Source organism: Myotis lucifugus, unplaced genomic scaffold (genome assembly GCF_000147115.1).
Source record: "Myotis lucifugus unplaced genomic scaffold, Myoluc2.0 scaffold_105, whole genome shotgun sequence".
Classification (NCBI taxonomy): Eukaryota; Metazoa; Chordata; class Mammalia; order Chiroptera; family Vespertilionidae; genus Myotis; species Myotis lucifugus.
The window spans coordinates 2,049,238-2,068,994 of NW_005871153.1; the positions used below are offsets into that span (position 1 = coordinate 2,049,238).

Sequence of the window (19,757 nt, forward strand, 5' to 3'; positions counted from 1 at the left end):
ATATATGGCCTTAGATTCACAACTCGGGTGGGAATAGCTGAGCACTTCCAGCAGGAGAGTGCGCGCGTGTGTGTGTGTGTGTGTGTGTGTGTGTGTGTGTGTGTGGCAGGGGTTTGGGAGGGGGGGTGGAGCGGCGCTCTCGCAACCTTCTCCAGTTCAGGCTGGCACTTCCGAGAGGAAGTGGATTTAAGACAGAGTATTTTTAGAGTTGTAGATGCACTTGCACAATTTGTTGCAAAGAAAGAGAGTTTTTCGCAGAGACTATTTTTACCAGCTGTTAATTTGTTAGGAAAACTGCATATTTAACGTATACAAGTTTAATACTACGTGTTCAGCAAAATGAAAAAGAAGAGAGAAGACAGAAAGGAAACCCGGGAGAGCAAGAGGCAGTTCTGACCCCTGTTCTGTCGGTGGTGTGCTCCCGGAATGCACCTGAGAAGTCAGCCAGCCACCAGTTGATCCTGGGCGGCAGGTGTCCATGAGTCCCTTGGAGTGCGCACATCCTGCTACACAGAGCGTGCTAAGTGCCTAAAATATCTGGGGGGTAAGGTATGCTCCCTAAATATAAGCCAATTATTTTATTTGGTTTCAGTCTCCAAAGTACATCCTCTTTAGAGATTTCAATGGCAATTTTTTAAACTAACAGACACAGAAAATTGTTCAACTGTTTCACAATCTAAATACACCTGAGTACCCAGCACCTGGCTAAAAAAACCCACCACAGAATATTATTAGCACCCAGAAGTCCCTATCCTGTCTCCCCCCCCTCCCCATTACTGTCCCCCAAGGGGAACCATTAATTTGCCTGTTTTGAATTTCATGTAAATAGAATCATGTAGTATATAGGCCATTTGTGTCTGGCTTCTTTCGGGCATTGTTATCTTTATGAGATTCATCTGTGTCGTGAGATGTAGTCATGTTTCATCCATTCTCAGTGCGGTGTGGTATTGTGTGAACACGCCCCCATTTAAAAGTAAAACCTATTCTGTGGATAGGCATTTGGGTAGCTGTTATGGACAGTGTTGCTATAAACATCCTTGTACCTACCTTCAGGTTAATGCACATCTCTGTTGCCTATAGTCCTTGGGTGAATTGACAGGTCTAAGGTTGGCCTGAGCTTGAGTAGATGCTGCCAAAAGGTTTTCTCAAAGGCTGTACCGATTGACGCTCCCACCAGCAGGATGCCAGGGCCTCAGTTGCTCCGCACCTTTCTAATACTTGATGTTCTCAGTCTTTTCTTCCTTCCTTCCTTCCTTCCTTCCTTCCTTCCTTCCTTCCTTCCTTCCTTCCTTCCTCCCTCCCTCTCTCCCTCCCTCCCTCCCTCCCTCTCTTTCTTCCTTCCATCCTTCCTTCCTTCCATCCCTTCTAATCAGATGAGAAAGTGTGGCATGACTTTCAGTTCACTCACGGGCGTGAGAACACAATTCATACAAAAAATGTTATTCTCTGATAATGCCTTTCCGCCTTGTGCAGGGGGCTCTCATCTGAAGGGGAGGGGTTGGGCCAGAAGAACAATACGGTTCCAGGGGAAAGTTCCTGCTGAACTGATTTGGAAGGAAGAGAAGGAGCCAGCCAGGGGAAGAGCGGAGAGGAGCCACTGAGCAGAGGAATGTTGTTCCATGGGTGAAGGCCCACAGTTTGGAGAGCACAGGGCGACGTGGGAGGGTTTGAGGAGCTGCATGTCTGAAGCTGAGGGTGGGATGAGAGGTGGCTGGAGAGGCAAACAGGTTGGAGCATCATCCCTTGAAGCAGATAATAATATCGTATGGCAGGTGGACCATGACCAACATCTCCGAGCTCCCAGCGGAGACCTCAGGCAGGTTTAGCTAGATCGGTCTGACAGTGTGGAGAGAAAGGGGCACCGAAATGAGCCCACTGGCTCTTACCTGAGTGAGAGGAAGCCATGTGGGCATCAGAGAGCCACTGTGGAAAGCATCCTGGCCATTACTAAGTGGTTTGGGCCTCATCTTCTCTCTCTGTTCAGAGCATCCGGTCTAAGGTGGAGCTGTCAGTCTGGGATCAGCCTGAAGACCTTAACCTCTTCTTCACTGCCACCTGCCAGGACGGCGTGTCCTACCCTGACCAGAGGAAGTGTGAGGGCCTGAAGATCGGGGACACGGTAAGTTCTCTCTCCTCTCCGTTTATGTGGCACAGTTAGCACTGGCCATCATTCTTTGGCTTCTGGTAACTTCTGTGACTTATCAGATTCTTTTAGGGTTTTGCATTCTGTCTTCCTACTTATCAGCCTGGGGGGCTTTCCTGAGCCTGCCCTGTGTTGTCATCTTCAAGGTTCCAGATGGATTTGTTTAAAAGCCCCGGGCGAGGCCTGGCCAGTGTGGCTCGGCTGGGCATTGTCCTGTGCACCGAAAGGTTGCTGGTTGGATTCCTGGTCAGGTCACATAGCCCGGGTTTCGGGCTCCATCCCTGACATGGGGCATGCAGGAGGCAGCCAGTCAATGTTTTGCTCTCTCATAGTCGTTTCTCTCCCCCTTTTCCTTCCTGTCTCTAAAAATAAATTAAAAAAAAAGCCCCAGCCAATAGATGGCCTCAGTACATTGCCCCCTGTCTTCCTCAGGTTGACTTTGTGCCCTTGGAGTTTTACATCATTATTATTTCCAGTGGGCAGGGATGAAATCAGGAGGGAGAATATGGGCAGGGACCTGAGAGTCCTGGCCTCATTCCTAGTCTTCTACAGCTCACTCTATGCTTTGGATAATCAGATCCTCACATTTCCCTCCTGTCTAATATGAAGAAATCCACTCACCTCTTCTGTTTGATGTAATGGGATGGAGAACTTTACAGAACGGAGGGCATGGGTGCTTTGTGTGCACTAAGTGGATGTGACTGCATGATGGGGAAGAAGCGTTGTATGTCAAGATGTGCAGCTGTGGGCCAAACCCAAGGACTCGAGGGAGGGTAGATGGGTGATGAGGACACAGACGGGGCACTGGGCTCAGGCAGGCAGCGTGGACTCCAGGAAACAGCTCAGAAAGACGTAGGGAGAGGGCATGGCTGGTTACACCACAGTCTCCTGGGTTTCTCACATTCCATAGTTGGTCCTCTCCTCCCTTCCCTTTCACAACTGCCCTTCATCCACTTCACAACACATGGTCTTACCCTCACCCATCCAAACATGACCACGGTGCCTTGCCCCACCGAAAGGACAATTCAAAATAATGGTGTCGATGTTGAGAAGGACTTGAGGGACTGGGTAACAAATCTTTTTCTAAGACGGGTTTTTCCTCAAGCATCTTTGCTAAAAGAAAGGGAGGGAGGAAGGGAGGGAGGGAGGGAGGGAGGGAAGGAAGAAGGGCGAAAGAGGGCCTCCTTAAGTTGTCAGATATTTCTATTCCCATCTTCCTATTTATTTGAATAAGTTTTTTTGGAGGGAGTGCTTTAATCTATACCAATAAAAAATAAGAATAGAATTGATACTGATCCCTGTCTTACTTAGCAAAACAAGGATTATTATTTCACATATACATGAACTATTAGGGTGGGGAAAACCTCATAATCAAAGAGGCACTTCCAATGAAATTATTTTTATTTTTATTTTTTTATTGTTTAAGGTATTACATGTCTCTTTTTTCTTCCATCGACCCCTCCCCAGCTACTCCCACCCCCCATAAAATTTTACTTTTAATGCTTGTCAAGTTTAGCAACATATATGGTGTCCCAAAAATGTATACACACACTTTGAATAATTATAAAAGCAGTGTTTATTAAAATAGATTTCATTTTCAAAATTGAGCTATCAGCTGTTAAAGTGTGTATGCATTTTTTGGGGGACACCCTGTATTTATGTTATTTTGATAAATTAACTAATTAATCCAGATAATTAAAAAAAAAAAACACACCAAAGCCTCATAGTCACAGGGTCTAAAGCAGTGGTCACCAACCTTTCAGACCTCGCGGACCACTGGTTGGCGACCGCTGATCTAAGGAGATACTTAAGAAAAATGGAAAGAGGCAGAAATAACAAAAAACAAACAAACCCCAAAACATGTGAGTTTTATAGATCTGTGGGTGGAATATGGGGTGCAGTGGGTCAGGAAAGCTAAAGAATGATGTGTGAAAACCACCCAACGGCCCTTTATGGAGACCAGATGCAGAGGAGCAGAGGAAGAGTGAGGCTGCACAGCACACACGGACGCCTGGGTTCATTCAGGAAGCTCTTGGCAGTTTCTAATGGCATCCTTGTCAACAAGTCAAATAACTTCCCTGGGAGGGAGATAATGTTACTCATGTTGACAGATGAGAGAAACTGAGGCACATAGAATCGAGTTAATTGCTCCGCACACCACAGCCAGTGAGTAGCAAAGTGAACGTTCAAAGCCAGGGCTCTCTGACATCACCTTTCCCTGGCCTCTTGGTGCCCGTGTTTCTGCTCTGTCGTACCTGTTTCAAAGGGCTCGTCTCAGGGCAAAGCATGATAACAAAGAACGGGGCCTCCACTCAGGGATCCCAGTTGATGGAGTGACCTTACACTCCTTCCGCACACCTGCGGCTCAGGTGGGGAGCGGATGCTGCACCTGTTGCTGCCGGCAGCCGAGATTCGGGGGTGTGATGACATGCCCAAGACCACCCAGCTAACCAGCAGTGGACTTGCAACTCAAACCACAGTCTTCTCACTCCGACCGGCTCATCTCACTAATCATCGCCTCCTCATCATGGAGGGAATAACACGAGTTACCGTCTCGTGGGGATTTGCAATGCGCCCAATACTGCGCAGGCAGGGGCTTTACTGCTCCCTCTGCTTCCTGCGGTGGCTGTGTCTGGACAAGAAGCAGAGAGGTGGCAGGGTGAGGGACAAGGATGTCCTCAAAGAGAAATATTACATCAGTAAGACCTTGAAAGCCCCCAGTCCAATGAGGTTCTCTTCTCCAGTGACTTCAGGTTTCCCCCCAGTTTTCCTCCCCTCACCCCACACCAACCAGGACTGACAGGCCCAGCCCTGGGAGTCGGGTTTCTCATGGCCTGGCCTTGACAAATCAGCATGCGTGCGGCCTGTGCGGCGAGCACTGACGCCCGGTACAAAGGACCCAGTGAGCTTCCGGCACTGTCCGTTCCTGTCCCTCCTCCGGGCTTTGTACCCCGTGCCCACCCGGCGCTTTGTTTCCCTGTGCTCCTGGTGGGCTTGGCACCGGGCAGCCCTGGGTGGGTGGGTTTGGGGTGGGGGCCGGGTGGCCCGTTTGAAAGAGTGGGTCAGACCAGCCGCCCTGCTGAGGAACCGGGAGCATCCCAATGAGGGTTGAATAACAGGACTGGGCGGGAGGGAGGGCTGCTCGGTCCCGGACCTTCCTCTGCCGTCTCCGCATGGGAGGATGGGGAGTCCAGGAACTGAGAGCCTTCAGTGTCAGTTGGAGGCCGGAATAACCAGGGACGACGCCTGCCAGACTCCGGTTTCTTTCCTGCTCCCGTAGGGGAGTGGGCTCTGAGAGGAAGGGTCGCAAAACAGGTTTACTTGAGTGCTTTATAGCCTCCTGTGCCCCACAGGCCCTGGGGCTGGAACAGCCGTTCTATGGTCATGGGAGGGGGGGCAGGGGGGCGGGAAGGTTGCATGAGGGCCACTGGACCTGCTTGAAAGCTGGGTCCTCCTTGCTCCCCAGCCAGGCAGCCAGGGCGGGAGCTTTTCTAAATCCTGGGTGATCAGCTGCCAGCACAGATTCGGGTGCTCTCCTCACCTCTCACTCACTCCCAGCAAACACAGACACATCGGCAAGACTCGGGACATTTCATTCTCTCTTTGGCTACCGTGCCCCGTGACGCAGGCAAGATTTCCTGGGGGAGGTGATGCTCACAGAGGGACACTCCCAGAGTCTCAGTAATTAAATGCCTCTGGCTGTTGGTCCAGGTCACTCCTTTGTAGTTTATTCCACTTCTGCCCACAGATGCCTTTGGGGGCAGGGCTTTCCATTTAGTAAGTGCAGCGAAGCGGAGGTCACGGGGCAAGTCACAGCTGCTCCCCGAGCTTCGGAAGAGGGGAGTCACCTCCGCACGCTCGATGTCCCCGTGGAGGCTTCGGTCAGGTGCGGTCTCCCCTCACTTCTCACCTGCAGGCCTGGGTCATCCTGAGCCAGGCAGGGGGGTTTGGAGGAGCCTCTGGCCCTTGGGGGTCACCCTCTAGTCTCCACAGTGAGCCAGGCTGCCTCTCCCTCTGTACCCAGGCGTGGACACTGGGCACCTGTCTCATTCCCGCTTCCGGGAGGTAACGTGCCAAGGAGAGCACAGGCCCAACCCTCCCCAGCGGGGAGACCCCATTTTATCTCTGGTAAATGGGATGTCTCCTTCTAGGGCATGTGAGGGAACTGCTCATGGAAATGCCTGCACAGTGGGTGCTTGGCACCTGGGAACTGTCAGTGTGTGTTGTCATAAGGCAGATTTCACTGCCCGGTGAGTCCCCGTCTTGTTACTGTGCCTCAAGGCCTTGGAACTTAGTCCCGAACTTGCTTTTGTCAATCTCTCTTTTTGTCTCCTCCCCCCCTCCCCCCACTCGCACACAGACATGGAGGGTGGGCTAGTCCCCACTGTCTGCGCTTGGCTTGCTTTCCCAGTGTCCTCTGACCCTAGCTCCTGGTCATGGTCCTCAGCTCACTGTCCTCTCCTGTGACCCCCTTTGGCTAATGCTGACTCCTGGGTGTCTGCTGTGAGTTCCCCGAAGCCGAGGCTTGCTGCCCAGCAGGACTGTCTCCAGGACCTAGACAGCTGGGTCTGTCTTCCTCTTCAGTCTCTCACACCTCCACCCTCACCCCTTCTCCCGGGTGTCCCTAGATGTCACAGTATCTGAAGGGAGGCTTTTTAGAATTAGCAAAGATCCAGAAGTGATAGGGATCTGTAGGACATTTAGAGAAAGATACGATCCGTGTTCGCCAGAAGTACACATCATTACCTAAAGTGTGCCCTGTAAAGCAAGTAATTGGTGGCTTTTAAAAACTCAGCCGTATTTAAGCCCAAATAATAGGATTAAGGATAACAATCATTAAACATGATTGCTAACCCATTTGAGCCTCAGAATGATATGAGGAGACTTGAAAAATAAAGACATCTGGGCCAGACGTGGTGAGTCAGTTTATGGAGTGGTCCCAGGCCTCTGTCTGTGTAGGGAGCACCACCATTCGGAGGAGAAGCACCACCGTTCAGAGGAGAAGCACCACCATTCAGAGGAGAAGCACCACTGTTCAGAGGAGAAGCACCACCGTTCAGAGGAGAAGCATCACCATTCAGAAGAGAAGCACCACCATTCAGGGAGAAGCACCACCGTTCGGAGGAGAAGCACCACTGTTCAGGGAGAAGCACTTCAGATGGCATTTGGTCAGGGTGTGCCAGATCCCTGTCTGGATTTCCACAGTGCCCTGCTCTGAAGGCAGTGCTGGATGAATATAACCACACATGGCTCCGTTCTCAGTGGGAGGAGGGGAGTGGAAGAGTTGTGCTCTACTTCCTGGGAGAATCACCAAGCAGTGCCCTCACTTTCCTCCCATTGCTGCCAAGTGGGCAGCTAACAGGAATCTTTCCCGCCATCTGCCAGCTCGGTCCACCTTGCTGCCTGTTTCCAGGGCAACGCACAAGCAGCTTAGGGGTTAGCAATGCTTCTTTACATGCTTTGTTTAAAAAGAAACAGTCTGGCCCTGCCGGTGTGACTCAGTGGTTGAGTATTGACCCATCAACCAGGAGGTCATCGTTTGATTCCCGGTCAGAACACATGCCCGGGTTACAGGCTCGATCCCCAGGAGGGGGCATGCAGGAGGCAGCCAATCAATGTTTCTCATCATTGTTGTTTCTATCTCTCTACCCCTCTCCCTTCCTCTCTCTAAAATCAATAAAAATCTATTTTAACAAACAATTCTGTCCACATTTGTAGCACATTTCATCAGCGATGTTTTCCTTACGACCTCAGGGTTGTGAGCTGATTATGAAAGATGCAGCTGTGAGGACCACTCAGGTCCTTTTAGGTGTGTCCGGAGGAGGCGGGTTCTCTGGGAGGGACCCGGTGTCCTATTGTCCCTTCTCCAGCAGGGGGAAACCTCTTCAGAGGGGTCTGTGGAACCCCGGGGCCCCTGCGCTCAGGGAGCAGGTGACACAGTGCCTGGCACAGATTTTCAGAATGGAGATGGAGAGAGAATAGGATAGAGGTGAAAAGAAAGGGGAGAAAAGAACCCTTGCCTGAGTCTTTCTACTCTCCTATGGAAGCCATTTCCTCAAGATTGTGAGGATTGAAAGAGATCACGAACGTTCAGGACCAAGCACCATGCCTGGCAAATGTGCAGGAGCTTGCTCACCTGGGCCTCTTCCTCTGGGACCGGTCCGTGGACAGGGCCGGGCGTAGCCACAACTCTCCCCTGAGGCCTCAGAGGAACCGCTCTTGGACGGGGCCCTGGGTGATTGGGAGGCCGAAGCAGATACTCTGGCTCATCGTGCCCACGATGTCCCCTCTCTTCTTTCTGCCCAGGCATCCTTTGAAGTGTCGGTGGAGGCCCGGAGCTGCCCAGGCAAACACACGGAGCACACATTCACCCTGCGGCCCGTGGGGTTCCGGGATAGCCTGGAGGTGGGGGTCACCTACAACTGCAGGTGTGGCTGCAGCGCGGGGCAGGAGCCGGACAGCCCCCGATGCAGCGGGAATGGGACCTACGTCTGCGGTCTGTGTGAGTGCAACCCCAGCTACCTGGGCAGCAAGTGCGAGTGCCAGGAAGGGGAGAACCCGAGCGGGCACCAGAACCTGTGCCGAGAGGCGGAGGGCAAGCCGCTGTGCAGCGGGCGCGGGCAGTGCAGCTGCAGCCAGTGCTCCTGCTTCGAGAGCGAGTTCGGGAAGATCTACGGGCCTTTTTGCGAGTGCGACAACTTCTCCTGTGCCAGGAACAGAGGCGTCCTCTGCTCAGGTAGGCACCCCGGGCAAGCACCTTTGCTCTGAGCCGGGCCCAGCCCCAGGTGCTGTGAGGACATCCCCCAAAGCCTGGCTTTACCTTACTACCCCTGTCCTCCTGGGAGGCAACAGGGCAAGCCTTGCCCACCACCAGGCCGGGGGGTGGGGACCAGCGTGTCAAATACAAAAGCAGGAGAAGGCGCCGCCACGTGACGTGGACTCTCAGCGTTGGAGGCATGTGTCGTGGCTCACCCAGGACTTGCCTGCACAGCATTCCTGGCAGGTAGACGTTCTGCCTCTTCTTGATTGCCTCCTGGGACAGGGAACTCACTGCGGCTGGTGGTGGTTATTCCCGTGTTGGTTGTCACATTCATTTCTGATTGCCGCTTTAACAAGTTTCCAGTAACTTAGTGGCAGAAGACAACACAGGTTTATTCGGTTATAGTTCTGGAAGTCAGAAGTCTGAGATGGGTGCTACTTGACTGCAGTCCAGCTTATCCGCCTGCTGCGTTCCTCCTAACGGCCCTGGGGGAGAACCCACTCCCGGCCTTTCCTGGTTTCTAGGAGCCACCAGCATCCCTGGGCCTGTAGCACCCGCAGATGCCACATCTCTCTGACGCTCCTGCCTCCCCACTAAAAGGGTCACCCAGGAAAGCCTCCCACCAGATCCCTGACTGAATCGTAGCTGCGAAGCCCCTTTTACCACGTCAGGTCACACAGACGCAGCTCCGGGGTTGAGGCCATGGACATCTGTGGGGGCCGTGTTCTGCCTCCCACAGGCACGGTTTGAAAGTTTCTTATATTGAACAAAAAATTGTTCCTCAGTTACTTTCCCCCAATGGTTTGCATTCTAGATCCTCTCTCCATATGAGAGCCTGTCAAACATCTGGAGTATCTTTATGTTTCTCTGCCCTTCTCCAGACACGAGCGCGGTATTTGTCCTTCTGCGTAACGGGCTCAGCCCAGGGCTCAGCGGGACGTTTGCTTCCTGTGGTCTGCCCAGGCCACTTCCATCAGCACATCCTAGCGATACCTTCACTTTCCTGGTCAACAGTCACATTATACTGTTGAGCTTGTTTTAAACTTTACTACCAACATTTGAAGCTTTTACCGTTTTTTGAAGTACAACCCAGCCAAGTTTTCATTGTGTCATGTTTGAGCACTTGGGTTTTTAAATCTGGGCCTAGGACTTTACATGGATTCCAGTGAGATTACTGCTGGGCAGCTCCCATTCTGGGAGTTGTATGCCGATGAGATAGTGTAAGATCATGTCTCCAAAGGCCATTGCATCCCGCACGAGGCCCCTGCAAATGGAGGCAGCAGAACAGTTGTAGGTGGGACTGTAGTGTCTTCTGCTGTGGGTCCTGATGTGGATTCCGTGTGGATTCTATTGTTTCCAGGATTCCTTTCCTGAGAATGGCCTTCCGGTTGGGAAGCGTTGCTTTGAGAGGAACTTAGAGGGCAGCAGGGAAGATAAAGCACAGATATGTGAAGCCAATCACAACATGTAAATGAGCTGTCCCTATGAGTGGAAGAAGCAAGTGCTGAGGGCTGCACAGATGCGGGTCAGCAAGTGGGGCCTCCCAGGGCTGACCACACGGTGAGACACGCATGAGTGCACCCCTGGGTGCAGTGGGACCAACGTGTTCAAAAGTTGGAGTTGCTCCAGAAAGTGCAGGACACCGGAATGCCACAGAAGTGATAGGATTTGATGTGCTGGACATGCAACGGGGCCCAGTCTTCCCCGTCCAGGGATGATGGATTGGATTAGCTGGCTGGATCCGGCAGGGTTAGCAGAAAACATGCTTAGGATCAGGCAGATCTGGCTCTGATTCCAATAACACCACATGCTGCTGGGTCACGTGGGCACAGAGATGTTCTGAGCAACAGGAGAATGTAGAGGAAGCACCTAGCTCATTGCCTGGCACAAAAGGAGGGCTCGCTGACCCCCTTGAGAGTCAGTGCCACACAGCGCTGGGAGCCACAGCTGCTGCTGTCGGGGGGAGGGGCGGCTTCCCCCCTCGCCACCCCCTCTACCCCCCCACACGTCCCCCTGTAAATCTCTGGCTTGCCTAAGAGTCCCAGCAGGGCTGGAGTCCCAGCGGTGGGATAGAGTTCCAGTCCCTGAGCAGCTACCATAAAAGCTCCAGGGAGCCTGGCAGTGTCTGCAGTTGGCTTTCAGCAGTGTTTGTTTTGTTTTTAAACATTTTAGCAAATATTTTCAGAGAACTGTCACTCCTTTCCCCTCAGGAGCCAGAAATAATCCCCTGATAGGCTGCTGCGTCCACGCTGCCGGGCAGCCAGGGCTTCCAAGTCAGCGACAGGCACGCTCCGACCCCACAGCTTATCTGCCTGCTGCGTGGGTTGTCCTGGACTCAGCTCTGCTTTCTCTAACGCGGCCAACACCCCTTGTTTCTGCATTGTTCTGAGAATTGAAGACGGCATAGACACAGGGCCGGGCCTGGGCTTGGCAGGAAACGGCCCAGGCGCAGAGAGGCCTCCTCTCCGTCTCAGATGTGACGGTTCTGTGATGGGCCCCGTTCTGGGAGTGGGCCCCGAGCCTGGAGGTGAAGGGCGGGTGCTGGATGAGGTGTGCGTGGCCTCAGTAGTGAGAACTTGTTACTTTGGAAACAGGAGTTGTCTTGTCTGTAGCTGAGTGGAAGTGCAGCTCTTTTGCTCCCCCACCAGAACACACAGTTCCGAGTTGGTCTTGCCCTTCAGTCTGCCAGCCCGGTGCTCTCCCTCCTCCCCTCCCTCCATGCAGTCCTGCGGTGGAGACACGAAGGTTCGGGAAGCCGTTGAGGGTCCCACATGCACGATGCTTCAAGTCACTCACTCCCGGGATTGCTGACATGTGGTGTCTTTTCCCCCACACTGGGAGCGCCATGCATATGCTTAAAGAAAACGGAAAAATACCAGGAAGTTCTGTGCCGTCTGTCTCCTTGGTGACGGGACTGATTGGGCCACCTGGTGAGCCAGATAAGGACTGTCTCACCCTCACTGGTGCGCATGTGTGCACAGTCAAGAGCATGACTAGCTAGGTGGAGGGTCCCGCTGGGTCTGGAATGTTCTGAAGGAGAGAAAGAAAGATATTCATAATTCCATCACTCATGCTTTAAGACTTAGTATTTTTCCTTCTAAACTTTTTTCGAAGTTCGTGTGTGTCTGTGGCCATGTACAGTTTCGTGTCTCGCTCCCTCGCCCCCTCCCCCATACTATTCTATCCTAAGAAGCACTGAAGTTCAGTTATTTTACTCCATCGTCGACCAGGCCATTTTGACGCTTTCCATCGCATCCCCGGTGAGCCTCCTTTCCAAGCCCTTCACTTTAAAGCAACAACGGGTTGAAACGTAAAGCTTTCCCAGTCCTCCTGGGGAAAGCAGTTTCTGGAATGAGGTCACTGTTGTTTTGATTATTGAGGAAGGACTTGAAAGGAGCCAGCTCCGGGCAGGACTTCATAACACGCCCAGGCAGCGGCTCCTTGAGCATCCATGCAGCTCCCAGCTCTCCGTTCCTTCGTTGTCTCTCAAACTCAACAGAGGTGGCTGTGAGCGGGTGTGGGAGGGTCTCCATTTCTCGGTTCCTTTGCATCCGTGGCCAAGGGCTTGGAGCCCCAGTCGGGGCTTGTGCGTGTTGGTTTTGAGCTCTTGGGCTGCTGCTCCATGTGGGGTTTTTGTGGGAGAAGCCTGTTTCCCAATAACCACTCTGGTCTTGAAGATGCTGACTCAGAGACTCCCAGGCAGCTGACATCAGCGTTCTCTCAGTCTTCCTCACCCCTGGGCCCTGCAGCCTGTCCAGCAAGGGGACTGTGGTTGTGGTTTGTCTTCAGATGGAGGTGGAGGTAGAGCCAGGGCCAGAACTGCTGGGACAGCTCCTTCCACTTCTCTCTGGTCTTTCGTCTATGAGAGGCTTAGAGTCCGTCCCCCCAGCTCCCCGACCCAGAGCCAGGACCGAGGGGGAAATGCAAGCAGTTACAGGTTTGTAGGAGGTTACACGCCATAAAAGTTAGCGATGAGGCAGATCAAACTAAGGTCTGGAAGCAATTGGACAGCCATGCTGTTGCTCGGTGACACACTGTCCCGGGAACGCGTGGGCAGTCAGGGCTGCTGTGTCTCCCTCTGGTTTCTGGAGGCAGCAGAACTCGGAGAAGGGAAGGGTTCTGCCCACAGACGGTTCCTGTGTGTGCAGAGCGAGCTCCAGGGGCCATCGGGAGGGCTTCTGTCCTCTTGAGCCTCGTAAAGTGTTGCTGGTAGAATATGGGAAGCTGTTTTTACTGCAATAAAATATTATTGCTCACACTTTGTTGCTCCTTTCTGGTTTCTGCACCCAAACAGCGCATTTCCTGGGATTCGAGTTACTCCTTTATGGTGAACTGTTGAGTCTCTGTACTTAAAATGACCGCACTGGGGTATAATGAATTACTTGCTGATGGTCAGCCTGCTTCTTGGGGTTCACATATTGAGAGAATTTAAATCAAGTTGGATATAGAATTCCTAACAGCACCCTTTTGGTCATGTGACTGTGAGATCCCCGAAGTAATCTAAGTAAATTCTCATATATTTTACTGCATCTAACAGGCTATTTGGGCAGTTTATCCAGTATAGAGATATATTATATAGGTAATATCCTTTAATATGTGGCAGGTCAAGAGGCATCTGCATTTCTCTCCCAAACATTAAAAAAAAAAAAGGAGAACTATACAGCGACACTGGTGTTGTCAGTCCTAGATGCAGAGCCGGCACCTAAGCATACGCTCCGGGCCAGGGCGATGGTTTCCAGAAGGCTCACAAGGCTCTGCAAACCCTCCCCAGTTAAAAGGGCCTCTGGCAGCGTGGCCTGGTTCTGGACTTCTTGATTCTTGCCAATGAAACACTTCCTGTGGCCACAGTTATTCAGTTATGTTTATAAAAGAACATCTCACCATATTTGTACTGTTTTCTTCAGAAAGGCAATTTTTCGCAGCCTGGTGGCCATTGCCAAGGCTATGGGCACAGATCCACCTCTGTCACTCCATGGCAAAGTGCATGTTTTGTAAATGACTTGTCACAGGACCATCTCTGGTGTGGCTCCCTGGCAGAGGACTCCCCAAGTAACTTTTTAAAAAAATATATTTTATTGATTTTTTACAGAGAGGAAGGGAGAGGGATAGAGTTAGAAACATCGATGAGAGAGAAACATCGGCCAGCTGCCTCCTGCACACTCCCCACTGGGGATGTGCCCGCAACCAAGGTACATGCCCTTGACCGGAATCGAACCTGGGACCTTTCAGTCCGCAGACCGACGCTCTATCCACTGAGCCAAACCGGTTAGGGCCCCAAGTACCTCTTGAATGAACCAAGATTGGACATATTTTATTTCCCAGGAAAGGGGCTTCTTGGTGGGATGGCTCCCACTGTGTGCCCCAGGTGGGAGGCCTAGAAAGTTCTTCCCACAAATACGAATCTCTGCTCAGTGTGTTCATGGTTACCAGCTGCTATTTGTAAATATGAGGATGCAAAGGATATGTATTTTTTTTCTAGATAAAGTGCCCCTCTCCCTCAGAGGCTGTGCTACGCAGCAGGTGTCCTCGCCTGGTGGGGTGTAAATGCTACATCTCAGCAGAGGCCGCAAGGCTCACATTCATTTTGGAAGACTGAGGATACGGTGGCTCTGAGAGCAGAACGTGTGACAGAATTCTTCAATGACTATGATTATGAGGAGTAATATACCCATTCAAGATATTGCCACCAAAGAGCATTTAACAGAGTGGTTGAGGACCAGGGCATGTTCACATCTGGACTTGAAGCTTGGCAGTGCCCTTCTGCCTGTGACCTTAGACTCTCCGTGGACCCTCTCTGACAGATGCCCCAGAGAGTCATCGTGAGCATCAAATAGGGCCCTACAGTGAAACCTCTGGCACACTGCCTCTTCCCCAGGGGTATCCCGTAAAGGCTATTACCTGCCCACCCCTTCCCGGAAGAACATTTTCTTACACACAGATGAGCATTAGAGAGACACATGGCATCAAAACATGTTGGTTTTGGAAGTTCTCAATGGGTATCCCATGTCAGGAATTCTCTAACTGTAACATCTGTATCCAGACATTGCTCAGGTTCAATTGAAAGTCAAAAAGGACCCGAAATGTAGGCCCCCGTCACATAAGGACACAATGCATCTTTCAGACCAGTCACATAAACCAGAGAGCTGGGCTGCTTAGATCTGGAGTCAGCTAGCTGCCACAGCTTGTCGTTGGAGAAAGCTCTTTGGAAAAACCCGAGTTTAGTAAGTATCTGATCTTAGACAGTGAGGCCACAGACATGGAAACAGTGATCTCGCAATGAGGGCCACTTGGTTTTCGGCAGGTTGCTGCTTTCTTCTCCGTCCACAAGAGCTCAGTGAGCAACCCTCATAGGCCAAGTGGTACTGGGTGCCGTGGGTGCAGAGTTGGAGTTGCTTGTGGTCTTGAATTAATTTCTAATTTTTTGTGGCCCCTGGAATTTTCCACTTCTCAGAAGCTTCCTGGGGTTGAGGAATGAGGATCTGAATCCTTCAAGCTTCTCCCCTCACCATCCAGATTTATATGAGACAGGAAGTGTTGGGAAGCCGCTTTGAGAACCTGCCCTGCTCCGTGCTCCGAACTTAGCTCTGGGGATGGAATTTTCTTACTGCTCTTGCTCACTGCTCAGATCTTGTTTTTAGAAACATCTTATGCAACAGGTCGCCAGTGATTGTGAAAATGGGGTAATCTAAGCATGGGATCTCACCTCACTGCCCTTCTCTCTCTACTTGGAAAGGGAAGTATGGGAGCAGGAGGACTGTATGCATGCCTTTGAACTTCAGGCCTGGTCCTCAAGGTCATGCAGTTTGGCTTGTGAAGGAAATAATGAAATTCCAAAAGCATAGGAAAATCCTAGGAACACATGTGAATGTCATGTATAGATTTGGGTGGTATAAGCTTCTTTCTCTTTCTTTTTTTTTTTAAATCCTCACTGGAAGATACCGCCCCCCCCCCCCATTGATTTCTAGAGAAAATGGAAGGGAGGAAGGAGGGGGAGAGAGAGAAACATCCACGTGAGAGAGACACGTTGATTGGTTGCCTCCCACCTGCACCCCTACGGAGGCTGGGGAACCTGCAACTGAGGTACGTGCCCTTGATCAGGAATCGAACTTGCAATCCTTTGGTCTGTGGGCTGATGCTCTAACCACTGAGAAAACCAGGCCAGGGGTAGCTTTTTGATATTATAGAAGAACATGTTAGAAAAATTTTCATTTTTAGTTAAATTGAAAACATGGGAGACCTCTGTGACTGAGAGAGTTGTTTCTAAGGTCCTTTTGGTTCCATTTCTTGGGTGTTGAGCCGCCACTTTAAATTTGGTCTTGATTTTGGAAACTGACATCATGGATTGCAGGCCTCTGCGGCTCAGTGCCTCTGGCCGGGTGGGGCGGGATTGGCTGGAGCCCGGTTTCCCTGCGGGGTTAGTGTCTGTGACTCTCAGAACTCTGACCTAAGAACTCCACCCAGATCCAGCTGCTCCTGGGTGTCTGGAAGTTGCTCTGAGCTAGTCTGACCTGCTGGGAGTTTTTATTCTTCTCTCCAGGGCACCTTTCTGAGCCCTACCTGTTGCCCTTTGACCCACAGGAGGGGGCCTCCTATCACCCTAGCCCAGGGGTGGGCAAACTTAAACTGGACCGGAGGGCCGGAACAAAAGCATGGATGGAGTGTTTGTGTGAACTAATATAAATTCAAAGTAAACATCATTACATAAAAGGGTACGGTCTTTTTTTTTTTTTAGTTTTATTCATTTCAAACGGGCCGGATCCGGCCCGCGGGCCGTAGTTTGCCCACGGCTGCCCTAGCCCATAACCACTACCCCCAAAAGTCTTGATCAAATGACTCCACTGTCCCCAAGCTAAAGAATATACTTCCCAGGTTGCTATGCTGTTCGACATCACTGTGTTGCTCTTCAGCAATAGGCGAATGTAATAATACAAGGAGAATCTATTTTAATACCCCTTTTCTTTTCTGGGAAACAAACTTAGGCTAATTTGATAGTATTTCGCATTCATCATGAGCAAGCACTAATAGTGGGATGATGTTCATCTCATGCCTTTTGTAACGCCAGCAATCACACACAGTGGGTCAACTGTGTAGTACCTGCTTTGACTGTTCACATTTGGGGAAACTGAGGCCCAGAATCTAGACTAAAGCTCCTTGAGATTCTTGATTATAGATTCAGACAAGGAGAGCCTTGCAAGTAATAGTGACCTAACTTCCACCTAATTTTATTTATGTTGATTAGCTGAGACCCTTCCCAAATATCTGGATTACGAGTTCAGCCGTCCCTGCTACCAGCCAAGCATTTAGCCCACATTTTCCAAGTCTCATCTAATAAGTGCTCCTTATTTTGGTCAACATTTTAGGAAACATTTAGTTTCTGTTTTCCTAAGTGGGTGTCTCTGGGTTACATAAGAATATATCAGACACAGTGGACCAGGCTGAAGGACATACACGGACCATGGACCATAGGTCCCCGACCTATGATTATTATTTAATGAAAGGTACCGAGTGTTGCTCTTAGTGTTCAGCGGGTGCCTGGCTTTGTTATTGATTATACTGACCCCACTTTCCTTAAATGAACCTTCGTTGGCCTGTTTTAATTTATAAAACACTCTCGACAGGATGATCTCATTGAGTTGTCCTTACTCTTCCAGGAGATGGATGTGGCTGTTACTGACCTGACCACGTGGGTGGGAGGTGGTGGCTGAGGGGATTGGCAGGCTGGCAGCACTCCTCAGTGAGGTTGGCCCAAAGCCTTGACCCAAGGAAAGCCCACCTCCCTTAACCCTCGGGGGCTGGGGGTTGGGAGCTGGGGCCTGTCTTCTGGGCGACTGCTTCCTGCCATCTCATGGCTTGGCCGGACTCCTCAGCCAGGCGTCAGCCTGGCCCACTCATGTGACATTCCAAACCAGCCCCATCCTGGAGGTCCTGCACCAGGCTCTGAGCGGCGGCCAGCTGAGGGTGGAATATGGCAACTGCTCACCAACCACAACAGTGTGAGGGTGTTCCAGGTTGAAAATAGAAACCCTCACATGAATTCATGACTCCTCAGGTGTGATTGGCATTTCCCCAGAAGTGCCTGCCAGGCAGATTGGGCAGGTTTAGCCAAACCCAGTGTCAGTCTGCAGTAGCTCTGGTTCTTTTGGCCGCAGGCCTTCTGTTTCCCTTTCTGAGTCAGCATTCTCAGGGTCCTCTGAGGACGACGGTTCGTCCCACTCAGTTGTTTACAGACTTCTTTGAACCCAGAAAGGTGAGGTCATTACAGAACATGGGATTTTTCCATCTTCCCTTCATTACCTTAATCTCCCTGTGATCTGTAGAGTTGGGCTAGAGACCAAGTCCTTCCCTTGCTGCTCTCGTGTGAACTGTGGTGGTAATCAGAGGGACTTGGAGGCCAGCAGGCGCATTGAGAAATCAGGTGTAAGACCAGAAGGGCAAAGCTAACCTTTGGGAGGACTCGTGCCTTTGATAGTGGAGTCCACTTTCTAGCCAGTGCCGTCATCTCAGAAAGGAATGTTGAGGTTTGGGGAAGCTTGGCTTAAAGCCTTATTTGTTTAGTAGTGGTCCTATTCGGCTGCACAGATACATGTGGCCCAGCAGGTGAAGGCAAAGGCTGAGGGGCTTGTCAAGGAATTGCCTGTTGTGAAGCACTGTTAGTTGACCTTGTCAGGGCTGGTGCGTTGACACTAAGCCAAGGCCCTGAGATTAAGGACGCATCATTGCTCGTATCTCTGAAGTCTTTCACCCCGAGTCCTGTGATATCTGAACAATATGCAAGAACTGTAGTGGGAGCAAAGACTCTGACTGTGACCACATCCCCCTAGAGCAGTGGTTCTCAACCTGTGGGTCACGACCCCTTTGGGGGTCGAACGACCCTTTCACAGGGGTTGCCTAAATACATCTTGCATATCAGATATTTACATTACGATTCATAACAGTAGCAAAATTACAGTTATGAAGTAGCAACGAAAATAATTTTATGGTTGGGGGTCACCACAATATGAGGAACTGTATTAAAGGGTTGCGGCATAAGGAAGGTTGAGAACCACTGCCCTAGAGGAAAGAGAAGTCTTGATCCTCTTTTCCTCCTGGTACCTGAAGCCTCTGGGTTTCTTGGACACGGGTTAAGAATTTGAAGTATCTCAAGTGTCACACTTGAGCTCATAAGCATCATTAATACTTCTGTGCCTTTTCTGATTTCCCGCATTTGATGTCTGAGCCCCAGGACATCAGGTTTGTCATGATGTTCATGGCTTCCAGCGACCAGCAACCACATTCTGTGTGCCTGACGCCATGCTAGGCATGGGACAAATAAAAATGAAATACCGTCTACTTTGTATGGTGTAGGCTAATGAGATGAAGCAAATGAGTAAACAAATAAACACTCTCCCTTTTAGTGAAGTCTTCTGATCAGCTATGGAACATGTTCAAGCCTCTTCAGTCTTTTTAAAAAATTGTCATTGAATTTATTGGGGTGTCATTGGTTAATAAAATTCTGTAGGTTTCAAGTGTACAGTTCTATAATACATCATCTGTATATTGTATTGTGTGTTCATCTACCCAAGTCATGTCTCTTCCATCACCATTTATCCCCCCTTTACCCTCTTCTACCTCCCCCCACCTCCACCCCTTTCTCTCTGGTAATCACCACACCGTTGTCTGAAATAGAAATCCCAGCCCCAATTCCTACCTGCTCTGTGACTTTGGATAAATTACTTGGCCTCTCTGTGCCTCATTTTTCATAACTGGGAAATTTAGGGTAATAATTATACCACCCCATAGAGGTATTGGGAGGACTAATGAGATAATTCAGGTAAAGTGCTTAAACCTCACATTTCTCTGAGGCACCTTGACGGA

The 19,757-nt window shown here is 50.7% G+C and overlaps 1 protein-coding gene across 1 annotated transcript in view; it reads left to right on the forward strand.

The window, feature by feature from the left end:
* Positions 1 to 19,757, forward strand: part of ITGB5 (integrin subunit beta 5) — a 95,725-nt gene that overhangs the window by 56,730 nt on the left and 19,238 nt on the right. The window contains 2 exon segments of the mRNA XM_006092860.2: positions 1,985 to 2,119; positions 8,450 to 8,879. Coding sequence (XP_006092922.1) covers positions 1,985 to 2,119; positions 8,450 to 8,879 — 565 coding nt within the window.